Source organism: Mya arenaria, chromosome 4 (genome assembly GCF_026914265.1).
Source record: "Mya arenaria isolate MELC-2E11 chromosome 4, ASM2691426v1".
In the NCBI taxonomy this organism is placed as follows: Eukaryota; Metazoa; Mollusca; class Bivalvia; order Myida; family Myidae; genus Mya; species Mya arenaria.
The window spans coordinates 46371519-46386076 of record NC_069125.1 but is presented as its reverse complement, the minus strand read 5'-3'; the positions used below and the strand labels follow the sequence as shown (position 1 = coordinate 46386076).

General features: G+C 32.0%; 1 protein-coding gene across 1 annotated transcript in view; it reads right to left on the bottom strand.

Moving 5' to 3' along the window:
- Positions 1–5171, bottom strand: part of LOC128230387 (SH2B adapter protein 1-like) — a 28650-nt gene extending 23479 nt beyond the window's left edge. Inside the window, exon 1 of the mRNA XM_052942605.1 lies at positions 4255–5171. Coding sequence (XP_052798565.1) covers positions 4255–5073 — 819 coding nt within the window. The 5' untranslated portion in view covers positions 5074–5171. The remainder of the gene's footprint in view (positions 1–4254) is intronic.
- Positions 5172–14558: the final 9387 nt, after the last annotated feature.

Sequence of the window (14558 nt, the reverse complement as noted above, 5' to 3'; positions counted from 1 at the left end):
GGAGAAACAATTGTCCCTAAATATCAATACATATCATTTCTGTTTTGTAGCATAATATTTCTATTGGTTTATCAATGACATTGCACATCTCAACTCATATACACACAAACATCAGAATTAAATAAATTACAACCAATTTTATATATATGTAATATGTTTAAATGCGAACTACAATGTTTTTACAAGAGTCTACGCTGTCCTTATAGATTATCTGCAAGTGTCCATTCACTGACTTCCAAATTTGAGCCCCTGTGAGATGTTTGTCCACATTTACTTTGTTTGTCAATGGATAAATTTAATCAATAGTTTGATTTAAAAATAAGTTAAGGCACATTAACTTTCAATTGGGCCTCACAAAGTGTGCCTCAATTATGATCCTGGGCCCCATTTCCAATAAAAATGTACCAAAGGCTCAAGATCAAAATTTTCAAAGCATTACCATGTTTTTGGCATTAAATGCATTTCAAATAAGATCTTGTAGGGACATTTATGATATGGCATATATTCTGCCCGTAACTTTACCAGTGTACCTAAGCACTCATCAGTAGCATAATATCTTATTAAAAAAAGGCCCTTGTCACCACTTCAGTAAGATATCGAAGTTGTAAACTTTACACATAAACAAATACCAATTTCAGTGTTATGCCTTAAATAAAAACTTGTTTTTTATTAGACTATGAGTTGAAACTAACGATAATATTTTTTTTGTCATTTTTCTTCAAGAGCATTTTAAAATGTGTAATAATATGATCAAATTTCAAATGTTATCTTCACTTTCTTAGAAAGCCTCAGAAATGTTGTTTAAGTGTACCATAATTATTTTTGAAGGGCTGAATAAGATCCTTAACAAAAAATATACAATAAAGCACCAAATATTTGTGTTATTCAATTTTTATTTCAAGTACCAGGAAGTTTAAAAGGACTTATCTAAGAGATTACACAAAACAATGTGAATTTTCCATTCTCATGATATCAAAATTCAATAGGGACTTAACATGGCTTAAGTTTGTCACAACTTGAGGATTATCACCACTCAAGATAGAAATTCAAGTTTTTATAAGATCCATCGACAATACTATATGCAGCTTCATTAAACATGTAGGAAAAGAAACATCAAAATATCACTGTTCTACATCAGTTAACAATAGTCAGTCTTAAGGCAAATTAAGTTGTTTACTTTGTATTGTTTGCATCTACATAATGTATATATATATATATATGCCTCAGGCTTAATTGTGATGATAGGTCATAACTTGTGGTATTTTTATTGTACCTTAAAAAGAACTTGATTATACCGTTGTTGTTTTTTGCTTTGATGTATACTTGCAATAATTTAATTAAAGTAATAAAACTATATTTAAAAACAAAATATATTGACATAATCAAGTAAATGTATTATGTACCAGATGAACTGCCAAAATGACATTAATAAATACTATTATACAAACACTGACAGCCCTTAGTAGTTATATAAATACTATCATACAAACACTGACAGCCCTTAGTAGTTATATAAATACTATCATACAAACACTGACAGCCCTTAGTAGTTATATAAATACTATCATACAAACACTGACAGCCCTTAGTAGTTATATAAATACTATCATACAAACACTGACAGCCCTTAGTAGTTATATAAATACTATCATACAAACACTGACAGCCCTTAGTAGTTATATAAATACTATCATACAAACACTGACAGCCCTTAGTAGTTATATAAATACTATCATACAAACACTGACAGCCCTTAGTAGTTATATAAATACTATCATACAAACACTGACAGCCCTTAGTAGTTATATAAATACTATCATACAAACACTGACAGCCCTTAGTAGTTATATAAATACTATCATACAAACACTGACAGCCCTTAGTAGTTATATAAATACTATCATACAAACACTGACAGCCCTTAGTAGTTATACAAATACTATCATACAAACACTGACAGCCCTTAGTAGTTATATAAATACTATCATACAAACACTGACAGCCCTTAGTAGTTATATAAATACTATCATACAAACACTGACAGCCCTTAGTAGTTATATAAATACTATCATACAAACACTGACAGCCCTTAGTAGTTATATAAATACTATCATACAAACACTGACAGCCCTTAGTAGTTATATAAATACTATCATACAAACACTGACAGCCCTTAGTAGTTATATAAATACTATCATACAAACACTGACAGCCCTTAGTAGTTATATAAATACTATCATACAAACACTGACAGCCCTTAGTAGTTATATAAATACTATCATACAAACACTGACAGCCCTTAGTAGTTATATAAATACTATCATACAAACACTGACAGCCCTTAGTAGTTATATAAATACTATCATACAAACACTGACAGCCCTTAGTAGTTATATAAATACTATCATACAAACACTGACAGCCCTTAGTAGTTATATAAATACTATCATACAAACACTGACAGCCCTTAGTAGTTATATAAATACTATCATACAAACACTGACAGCCCTTAGTAGTTATATAAATACTATCATACAAACACTGACAGCCCTTAGTAGTTATATAAATACTATTATACAAACACTGACAGCCCTTAGTAGTAACTTGTATAACTGCATGCTTGTGAACAGTTTCTTAGTAATTTACCAGCATTTTTTAAATAAATTATTAACAAGTCTTAGAATATATCCACATATTTTACATGTATACCATTCAAATAAACAAAATACATTTACGCTGGTGAGTTGAAAACTTCGAGGAGCAGGACTGACTAAGGCCATAGTCTGGAGACTATGGTCAAGAGAAGTAATCAATTGACTTTATCTATTTTCTAAGAAAAAATGTAGATTTTAAGTTAAAAAGTGGAACATCACATGATGATTTTTAAAATGTACAATTTAAGAATGTATTTGTAAACATTCTTAAATGATGTCCATGTACACTGTGGTTATTAATTTAAAAATATATAATATGCAGCTTTAATATGGAATTCCATATTATCACATCCGTACTTAGGTACGGTAACTAGACAGTGTTTTTTCCCACAACTTAGGGAACAGGGTCAGAGACTTTCTGATTGGAAAAAATGTGTCATTTTAACTTAATTGTGAACTTTTATTTTGCTTAGAAATGAACAAGAATGATATAAAAAGTACACAATAAAAAAAAGTTTTTTCCTTTAAGATTACACCTACACATCCGTGCAACAATGATTTGGGAGTCCATTTTTTTTATAAGAAAAGAAATTCAAAGCGTAAAATTGGGAAATTCATTTTCATGTTTGGGGGAAAAAGGTACATGTAAATGTTTTAACATTGGGAATATGCTATGCATTGTGCTAGGCTATGTTAGGACTTTAGCTGGGCAGTTTTAGAAGATTTTAGAAGAGTATTCAGTATTCTAAACCCTGTCCTTTTTCGGTACCTGTCTGACCCTTCAATCCTCATTGCGATGAGCACATGCAACTTCTGGGTTTATAAAGAAATGCTTCTGTTTTGTTTAACAACTTATTACAAATAATTGATAAACTATGAATGATACCACATCATAACAATATACATGAAAACTATTGATCTTGTTATTGTTTGTATTGTGTCAGCAGGTCCCGTAAAATATAAATCAACATTTTAGAAAGTGCTAAGTTATTATATTTTAAACGTTTTGTTGCCAAAAGTGTTTCAATTTTACGTTAAAATGTGATTTCAAGTGGTAGATCTTTCCCGCATTATTGTGACGTCTTTGGAAAAATGTTTCCGGTAACAGTCGGGTCGTCCTATTTACAGAATGGGTAAGGAAGCATTACTGAAAGGTAATCCGAAATGAAATGAAGTATTTTTTAACGTTTCTTGAATAAAATAATGAACTATTGGTGTAAATATAAGGAAAGAATTGCGGTGTTGATGTCATTATCCCCGCAATTCATTCCTTAAATAAAAGTCTGTGAAATATAGAAGTCCGAGCAATTTCAGACATTTTTGGACAAAATTGCTACAATTTATAAGTAGTATTATAATTTCAATATACAAGATAATGTCTATATTGTTTGCAATTTTATAATATTCGCAACACTTTCTCGTTATTTGGTTTTATAATTCACAAATTCAATGCATTATTCACAGTTTGCTAGACTAAATTGAACATCATAAAAAGTCAAATATATGGAAAATGCAGTCTTGTGCTAAAGGACAACTGATTATTTCACAAATGGATATACTAAATTGTGTAGTAGTGAGTACTCCATACTATATACAATACCTTTGGTGGTGAGAAAAACTCAAGTGAATAGTCTTTATCTGCTTTACACAACAAAAGTCTTGTTTTTTCCCACTTTGATTTCCCTTTTGAGTCCTCCCCATTAAACACATACACAATTCCTTCTTTTTTAACTTGTCCCGGATGTGATGGTAGTGGCGGTAATTTTTGTTTTGATTCTTTCATTAGCTTTTTGGATCTCTTTGCTTGTTTTTGATCTTGCAAATGTCTCTCACGAGAATAATTTTCATTTGATCCAGAAGATAATTCAACTTCATCTGAATGTTGCTTGAATAAATTGTGCTGTTTAATTTTTCTAAATGAAAACCTTTTGAGAATACTTCCTTTTGGCGGCTTTAACATTGATGATGTTTGATGACTTGGACTCGGTGCTTCAGCAGCTGAATGTTCATCTGATAGTACAACAACATTTGACGATTCATTAAACTGATCTTGTCCATTAGATGACTGAAATGATTGTTCAATTGCACTAGAATCATCAAAACCATTGGACCCACCAAAATCGCCACCATAGTTTGACCACCCAGTTGCGCCCTCTAAAGGCTTTTGATTGATTTCTTCACTGTCTGCAGGCTTGTCATTTTGTATCTTTTTCTCGAAATACTTCAGAAACAACTCAACAAATTTTTTGGCAAAGTCCACCGGATCCCTTGGTCTAAATTCAGAAGTAGGATGGGCTTTCAGATACACCAGGAAGCTAGCAAAGAACTCTTCGGACGCTGATCTTGCATGTTTGTCACAGAAATCCATCCAGCCAGGTCGAAGTGGAGATCCATTTGACACCAGACTTAATGTTTCCATTGCAAACTCATGATCAACAATACGAAACGAATAAAACAATGGCTAATGTTTAACTCATTCAGGAAAATATGTCAATTGGTAACCGGAAGACAACATTGTTCGCGTGCGCAGAATTTGTGCGCATAACGGTTATGGTGTAGTAACTATTATAGATAGATAGATAGATAGATAGATAGATAGATAGATAAGATAGATAGATAGATAGATAGATAGATAGATAGATAGATAGATAGATAGATAGATAGATAGATAGATTTATTCGTGCATATATATATATATAATTATGTCAAAGTAACAAACCAAATATCTCATAAAGTTATATCACAGAATGATTAACAAAGTATAAGGGATGATATCTATACTAAAGCACAACATCATATTATGATGTAGTAAATATTTCTTAGTATAATTATCTGATGCCAAATATCAAAACTTGAGAATAAAATGACTGATGTTAAAATGGTTTAAGTAGTTTTAGTTCTCAGTGATGAATGGAAGTCAAAGGTTTTGTATTAATAAAGAATATATATTTTTTTTAAAATAGATCTGATTCAAATTGGAATACCTACAGTACAGTACACACTTGTCTTGACACTTGAAGAAACTTAGTAGTAGAATTAAAAAGGGAGTCAATCTAAATCTAAACAATTTATGTAAACAATGTTTTTGTCCAGCGCCTCTGTAAAAAAGTCTGATGCTAAGATTATTTGTAATGAGAATGATACTACTTTCTTACTTTCTTATCACTTAAATATGTATTGCTGTTTTAATCACATGTTTTGTGCCTTACTGTTGCCTTCATTTAAATTTCACTTAATGTATTGGACTATTATTTTAATCATAAATACAGTTTATCTTGTAACTTTTGATGTATCTGGTATTTTTTATAATGAAGCCTATAATCTTATTGCAACCTATGTATTAACATTTTAACATGTGATATTATGATCTTGAATCTTTTCTGGTAGGTCTTTTGTTTGTCTTGTTATTGGATAATCTGTTATGTCGGAAAATAGCTATCAGCTAGTGTTATTTATGTTAATCATAACCGACTTTAAATAAAGATTATCTTATCTTATATTATATTATTCTTGTATCTGATCAAATGTCTGTTTAAGATATATTGAATCATTTTTATGTGAATCATGATGATTGCAAATAACAGGTATAAATGGCTCAGTTGAAATCAATGATAAACATCCTAATATAGAAGCTATCAAAATTAACAATTCAAACCTAGGTATTTTTAGCTTTAGCCATGTTGAACACTAAAGTATGTACACAAAATCTTAACTTCTGTGGATAAAAAAACCCACTAGAGTGGATAATCTACCACCAAGGGTGATTAAAGCTGGTGCTGAATCACTAACAGGCCCTTTGACCAAAATTGTTAACACATGTTTTGATAAATCACAATTCCCTTATTCATATATTGTCTAAAGCAAGCCCAAACGAACCCTATCTACAAAAAGAGGATCCTTTCACGAAGAAAAAAATACAGGCCAGTTAGTATTCTGCCAGCTATATAAAAAGTTCTTGAACAATCAATCTCCGATCTATTATAACTGCATATTTTGAAAAAGACATATTTCATAATTTTCTTTCTGCGTTCAGAAGCTCATACGGTTGCCTAACAACTCTTCTAGGGCTAGTGGAAGATTGGACGTGCGCCTTGGACAGACATGAATATGTTGCAGCCATTCTCATGGACCTGTCCAATGCTTTCGACTGTCTCCTTATCAGCTGATTGTTCAGAAACTTCAAGCCTACGGGCTCTCGTCTTCTGCCGCTCTCCCAAATGATTATCTTTCAAACCGAAAACAATCCGTAAAATTAGACAATTTCGTAGTGAGCGGATGTTCATTACTAAAGGGGTGCCTCATGGATCAATTCTGGGTCCTCTGATCTTTAATATTTTCAAATTTGTAGAAAAGGCCAAATGTTTCAATAACGTAGATGATAACAATCTCACCTACTGGGACAAAAGTATCGACAGTTTGAAACTTGTTCTAGAAAGTGAGAGCCACGGTGCAGTTTCAATTTCCAGGTTTGAAAGCAATCATATGCAAGCCAATCCTGAAAAGTTTCAAGCAATATATGTATTGGTAAAAACACAAGTGAATGTAATTAAGGATTTTAAAATTGATGACTCCATTACTTCATGTGAAACTAGTGTCAAACTTCAGAAATTTTAAATTGATTCAATGCTGAATTTTGAACAACATGTGTCTTCTGTTTGTAAAAAATGCAGCAAGACAAGTAAATGTATTGGCACGACTGTATAATTATAAAGACCGTGATATTAGACTGCTGATTTATACGTATTTTATAAGATCAAATTTTAATTATTGTCCACTAAGGTGGCACTTTTGCAATAAAGCAAATACCGAACAAACTTGAACGATTACAGTATAGAGCATTGAGATTTTTTTTAAATGATTTTACATCTAGCTACACACAATTGTTAAATAATGTAAATATGCCAACTCTTTATGTCAGTCGCTTGAGACAAATAGCAAAGGAAGTGTTTAAATGTCATCAAAAACTTGCCCCTGTATATGTACAAGAACTTGTAAATGTAAACTCTAAACAATATTCTTACATGCGTAACAATGCTCTTGATGTCCCTCGTTTCAAGACTGTGACATATGGTGGGAATAGTTTTCGCTATAAAACCACCCAGGTATGAAACTCTCTTGAAGGGACGAGGTATAACAGAGTATGATGTTACACATCGAACTAAGCATAAATTAGTAAATGCAGGTCACCTCAACAAAATAACGCCAAACGAAACCAAATTATATTGTGCCTGGAAGGGGATAAAATCAAAATTATAAAGGCTCAACAAATTCTTCTAAATTAAAGCTTGTACACAGCCATAGTTTCAGTAGAAGTTCATGATGATGCATGTTATATGCTATGCAAGGTGGCGGTGTTGTTTTAATAACGCCTCAGGTCCAGGCGCATTGTATGAAAAACGCTTTTGACCCACGCCTAATTGATTAAAAAAAGAAAAAAGATATTCAAATTTAGTAAATAAATATAAATATACGCAAATAAAGCATACACTGGACATGCTGTGTATTAAAAATTGTGTATATAGATACTTGTACATTTAGAAAACAATCAGGTTAAAAAAAAAAAAAAATATATATATATATATATTAACGCATTCTTTGGTCTTGAATAAGTTTTAGAATTTAAATAATGAGGCAACTCGGAATTCGACAACAATAAGGGCAGTTCACATAACTATATATATGTATATGCATACTGGACGAAACGTCCTGTTCTCAGAACACTTTTTTAACAATGAACTGTCCGCAACTCTTGCTCATTCTTCCACATTTAGAGTAGTTAAATATTTTAAGGCAAGCGTGCTATCCAATTCCTATACTACATTATAAGACCAAAGTAATACAATCAAATCAAAGAGTCAGAGCTGTGGGACCATTCTAGGTGTCATTCATTGAAGAGCCCGCGGCATTTTGAGATCAAAATTACTCGTTTGGCGAATATCCCACAAACTGGTGGGAATAAAACTCCTCCTTTGGCCTCAAAAATATGTTTCAGTCACACTAGGGGATGTGGCGGGCTCAAACCATAATGCAGCCATAGTGCGCAGGCAAACCTTTATAACCCCAACAATAACAACATTCAGTAGTGTAGAGCTGTGGGACCACTCAAGATGTCATTCATCGCCGGTTTCGCGGCACTTCGGATACAAAATGACTCCTTTGGCGAATATCCCATCAACCGATGGGAGTAAAACTCCCCCTTTGGCTTCAAAATTCTGTTTTAGTCACACTTGGGGATGTGACGGGGTCAAGCCATAATGCAGCCATTATAGGGCGCGGGCAGACCTTTATAAACTCAACAACAACAACACTCTCTTCCAAATGACATCAGAACGAGCACAGACTATGGTGAGGACAGGAGATTGATCCAGACCTGGAGTGGCTTCAAGTGGGGCTGTTCTGTGTGTACATAGTTTGTACGGTATGTGTGTACCTGCATGTGTGATGTGCCTGTAATATATATGTGTGCATATGTTGTTTTAGAATGATTTAGTAGCTGCTGTCTTTGTCTTTCGTCTTGCTATAATTTTATGAGAGTGTAATGTATGCCTTCCTAGTTATGCTTTTGTTGTTTTACCATTGATTTCCTTTGTACTGCTTCATCATGCTTTTTAATTAGTTTAATGATATTTGTTTTATTGTATATTTTTTCAGGTGTGTCTTTCTATCTTATTCCATTTAATGTATTTAAGCGAGTCTCAGTTATTTTAGCTTTGCCAAATGATGTTTTTATTTTTTTATATTTTTTCTCTTTCATATTTTATGTATATTTGCATTATATTACTTTTACCATGTTTTAGACCCTTTATTTTCAAAACGTACTTATTTTGACAATAAACCTAGTTTTGAGACAGAGAGTTATATGAAAAATACTGACTGGTTTGATCAAGAATGTGTTAATTCTCGTAATGTTTATTTGAATGCATTAAACTTGTATAATTGTGATAAAACAAATGTAAATAGGTTAGATTTATGCGAACGTAAAATGCAATATAAGAATATTATACGCAAAAAGAAAAATGCATTTTATGTACGCAAAATGTCTGAAATAGAAAATTTGAAGAAAGCTAAACCAAAAGATTTTTGGAAATATTTTAAAAATAAGAATAAGTCGGTTTCTAATAAAATAGAGTTAGAATCCTTTCGAGAATATTTTGAAAATCTTGGCAGTAATGTGTTTGATTGTTCAAACGAAGAAGCTGAAGATTTTTGTGAAAATAATGATTTTGATAAACAAAATGAAACGTTCCCAGAACTTGACCAACCTATCGTTGTAGATGAAATTTTAAAAGCTGTTAAGTCTCTGAAAAGTGGAAAAGCATATGGCAGTGATTGCTTGCTAAATGAATATTTTATTGAAAGTATAGATTTATTATCGGCACATTTATGTGATCTATTCAATTGTATTTTGAACTCGGGTATTTATCCGGATAAGTGGAGGGATGGTATTATAATCACTTTGCATCAAAAAGGCAATGTTAATGATGTAAACAATTATAGAGGTATTACCCTTGTTAGTTGTATGTCTAAGTTATTTACCTCTGTGCTTAACACACGAATTGAACTTTTTTGCAATGAACATAACATAATTTCGGATGCACAATTCGGATTTCGCAAAGGCAGATCTACGGTTGATGCAATATTTATACTTATGTCATTAGTACAAAACTATTTAAATGAAAATAAACGATTATATGTTATATTTGTCGATATGATGAAATGTTTTGATTCCATATATAGAAATGCATTATGGCTTAAAATGTATAAATGTGGAATCCAAGGCAAAATTCTTAGAATTATACGCGATATGTACAAACAAGTTAAATCCTGTGTCAAATCATGTTCTAATTATTCTGAGTATTTTAATTATGCTGTTGGCTTACGCCAAGGGGAGGTAATGTCCCCTCTTTTATTTTCTGTCTTTGTTGAAGACTTTGAATTGTATTTACAAAACAATGTTGAATCCGGTTTACAATTTGATGATATAGTATTGATGTTACTGTTATTCGCAGATGATATGGCCATTGTAGGTAAAACACCTAAAGAATTGCAAGATCATTTAGACACATTATTCGAATATTGTAATACATGGGGACTCAAAGTGAATACCACTAAAACTAAAATTATGGTTTTTCGTAAACGTGGTGGGTTATTAGACACTGAGCGTTGGACCTATAATGGAAACGTTATCGATGTAGTAAATGATTTTAACTATCTTGGAACTGTTTTCAACTACACGGGTAATTTTGCACTTAATCAAGAACATTTAATTGGCAAAGCCCTTAAGGCTATGAATGTTCTATTATGCAAATGTAAAGATTATGACATTAGTCCAAAAACGTTTTGCCAATTGTTTGACGCTTTTGTTTTGTCTGTTTTGAATTATGCTTGTGAAATTTGGGGAAATTCTAAATCAAAAGAAATAGAGAGAATACACTTAAAATTTTGCAAAAGACTACTGAAGGTTAGGCCAAATACATGTAATGCCTGTATCTATGGTGAACTAGGAAGATATCCGCTTTATATACATATATATATGAGAATAATGAACTATTGGTTTAAAGTAGTTAAAACTGATAATATTATTTTAAAAACTGTATATGAGCAAGCTTTGTCAGATTGTAATAATGGTAAAAGAAATTGGGTATCAAATGTTAAGAATTTGTTAGACGCGCATGGTTTTTCTTATATATTTGACAATGTTGCCAATATAGATTGTAAAGTTTTTTTGTATGAATTTAAACGTAGATTACTAGATATTTTTCAGCAAAATTGGCTCGGAACACTTAACAATAGTACAGTTTTAACTATATATAAAGAGATTAAACCTTCATTAGAATACGAAAAATACCTCGATATTTTACCAACAAATTTACGCTTGTACTTCTCCAGACTAAGGTTATCTGTATTTCCTCTGAGAATTCAGACTGGTAGGTATGCCAGAAACCGAATACCTCGAGAGGAACGGTACTGTTTAACTTGCAATACTAACGATATTGAAGATGAATTTCATTTTATATACATATGTCCATGTTATTCCGATGTTAGGAAGAAATATTTAAAACGTTGTTACTATATGCACCCTTCTGTATACAAATTTCTACGATTATTGAAATCAAATGATAGAAATGAATTAATTAAACTAGCTTTGTATATTAAATATGCTCTTGTTATTCGAAATAATTTGTTGAATGTTGAAAGATAAATATTAAGTTCAGCCTCCATTTTTTGTTACACATAGTAAATGATAGTATGTTGCTTTGTTACACATAGTATGTTGTGTTATATAAAACAAAAACGTATTTACCATTACATGTTGTATATACACGTTGACATGTTTTATGAAAATATATATGTTTATGTAGATGATGTACATTGTACAAGTCTAAATAAAAATGTCTGTCTGTCTGTCTGTCTGTTAACTTATCACTTTTATATAGGTTTATAGTATTTTCCTACTATGTACTTAAGAGTTTCTATGCCAATTCTATATATGTTTTAATCAACTTAATTGTACTCTTGTGATAATTGTGTTTAAATTACCCCTCTTTTACAGGACTTTTGTTTGATTGTTACTGCATAATCATGTTTTGTCGGACAATAGCTTGTAGCTAGTGTGACCATGTTTGAATATTACCGACATTAAATAAAATTATCTTATCTTGTCTTGTCTTATTAATAACACTGATTAAATGCTCATTTATTGATTTCACTATCTTTTCAACAGCTAGTGTGAATAGTTATACGTATTCTTCTTTATTATTTTGATTATAAACTGATATGTAACTTATACCGGATAATTTATAAGTGTCTTTACGGTTAATAAGGTTTATTTAATATCAGAGCGAACCAAAGGGTCATTTATCCTTGTATATATATCTCATACTATTTTTTTCGTTCGGCTGTCACTTCAGCAACAAACCAAAAGGGTTCCGTTGGAAATGATTTCAATCAACGTACTTTATATGGTTATATAATATATGGTTATATTACATCGCAAGATCTAAAAAGTACTTTTATACACATATTTATAGACTTTTTCAAGAACTTTTTGGACTTCATATACATATTGAAGGGACTGTGTCACAGATTGGCACCAAAAAAAGTGTTTTTCTGTAACGAATCTCAGGACAATTATCTAATAGAATGTGTTACGCTTTGATATCATAATTGTAAAAAAAGTACCAAAATTTAAACAAAATTGTGTCGGAGAACGGGTTCGAACCCGGGTCGCCAAAATTGAAGTCCAGCGTCTTACTCAGTGAGCTACAAAGGCTCACACTAATCGGGTGACATAATTAAGCTATACACCTACCTCGGTAATATCACGTGATAACACCGACTAGCCAATCACGCATAAGGAATGAATTCTACCTGGTAGACATACCCAGTAATCTTTTTTAATGGAAAAAATACAATGTAACTGCTAAACTTAAATAAATTGTAACCTATGTGGTACTTCAGTTAGTATTTTTCAATGCGTTGTACACATCGATGCCAAGTTTATGTCAGTTTTTGACAAACATTTTTTTCGCTATTTTATCATACGTGAGACAGCCCCTTTAAGAACATTTACAAAAAGTAAACATTTTCAGACAGTGCCTTTTCGGTACTATACTGAAGGCCTTTAAAGGGTCTCGCTCATGATCATGCACCTTTTAATATGAAATAAAGTGTGGCAAAGCGATTGGTTGTTGCGTGATTGGTTGATTGGCATTATCACGTGAGGTTAACAATGTGTTGTTAAAGGGTCAAAATATCAAATACTTTCTTATTAGTCCGCGTGGCCAAGTTTATGGCATGTTATGCAAGGTGATGGTGTTGTTTTAATAACGCTTCTGGTCCAGACACATTGTATGAAAATTGAGAAAATTAATTATATGAATTATGTGAATATACACTTGACCAGGGGCTACATGTGTATGTCTAGATAGTCCAGTATGGATGATAATTATCCCGCAGATGCATATTTAAATGGAACAAAATCGGGCTCGGGCCGGTGGAAATATTAAAAAAATAAATGAAAAAAACAACAACAACATATATATGTATCAACATTTAAGAGAACAATCAGGAAAATAAATCAATTTAAAATAAAAAAATAAAAATATCAACGCATTCTTTGGTCTTGAAGAAGTTTTGGAATATAAATAGTGAGGCAACTCGGGATTCGACAACAAATAGGTCGGTTCACATAATTATATACGTATGCAGACTGGACAAAACGTCCTGTTCTCAAAAAACTTTCTTGCCAAGGAACTGTCCGCGAGTCTTCCTCATCCTTTAAAAAAATCCAAACTTACAATAGTTAAAGATTTTTAGACGCGCGTGCTATCTATCTTTAAATTACAACAAGTTAAGACCAAAAGAAATAAAACCATATCCAATAGTCAGAGCTGTGGGACCACTCTAGATGTCATTCATCGTAGGACCATCGCCATTTGGGGTTCAAAATTACTCATTTGGTGATTATCCCACAAAACGTTGTGAATAAAACTCCCCCTTTGGCATAAAAAAATATGTTTCAGTCACACTTGGGGACGTGACGGGGTCAAGCCATAATGCAGCCACTTTAGGCGCGGGCAGACCTTTATAAACTCAAAACTGTGACAACACCGTGTGGCCAAGTGGTTAAGCCGTCGTTTTTTTATTCCCCTTGACTTTATCGGCATGGGTTTGCCACTAAAATCAAAATATGTCTTTAAACTTAAGATGTATTTTTTTTCTGCAGTTTCTATACCATACAGTCAAATGAGTGCTTTCAGATGCATTACCTCGAAATCTTATTTTTGGTCCAAAAACAGCAAACTCCAATTGCATATTCTTTAGTAAATTGGTCTATTGTTTGGTTTGGTTTATAAGTCCATAAATTGCTGTTGAATAATCAAATCATTTTATTCACAAACT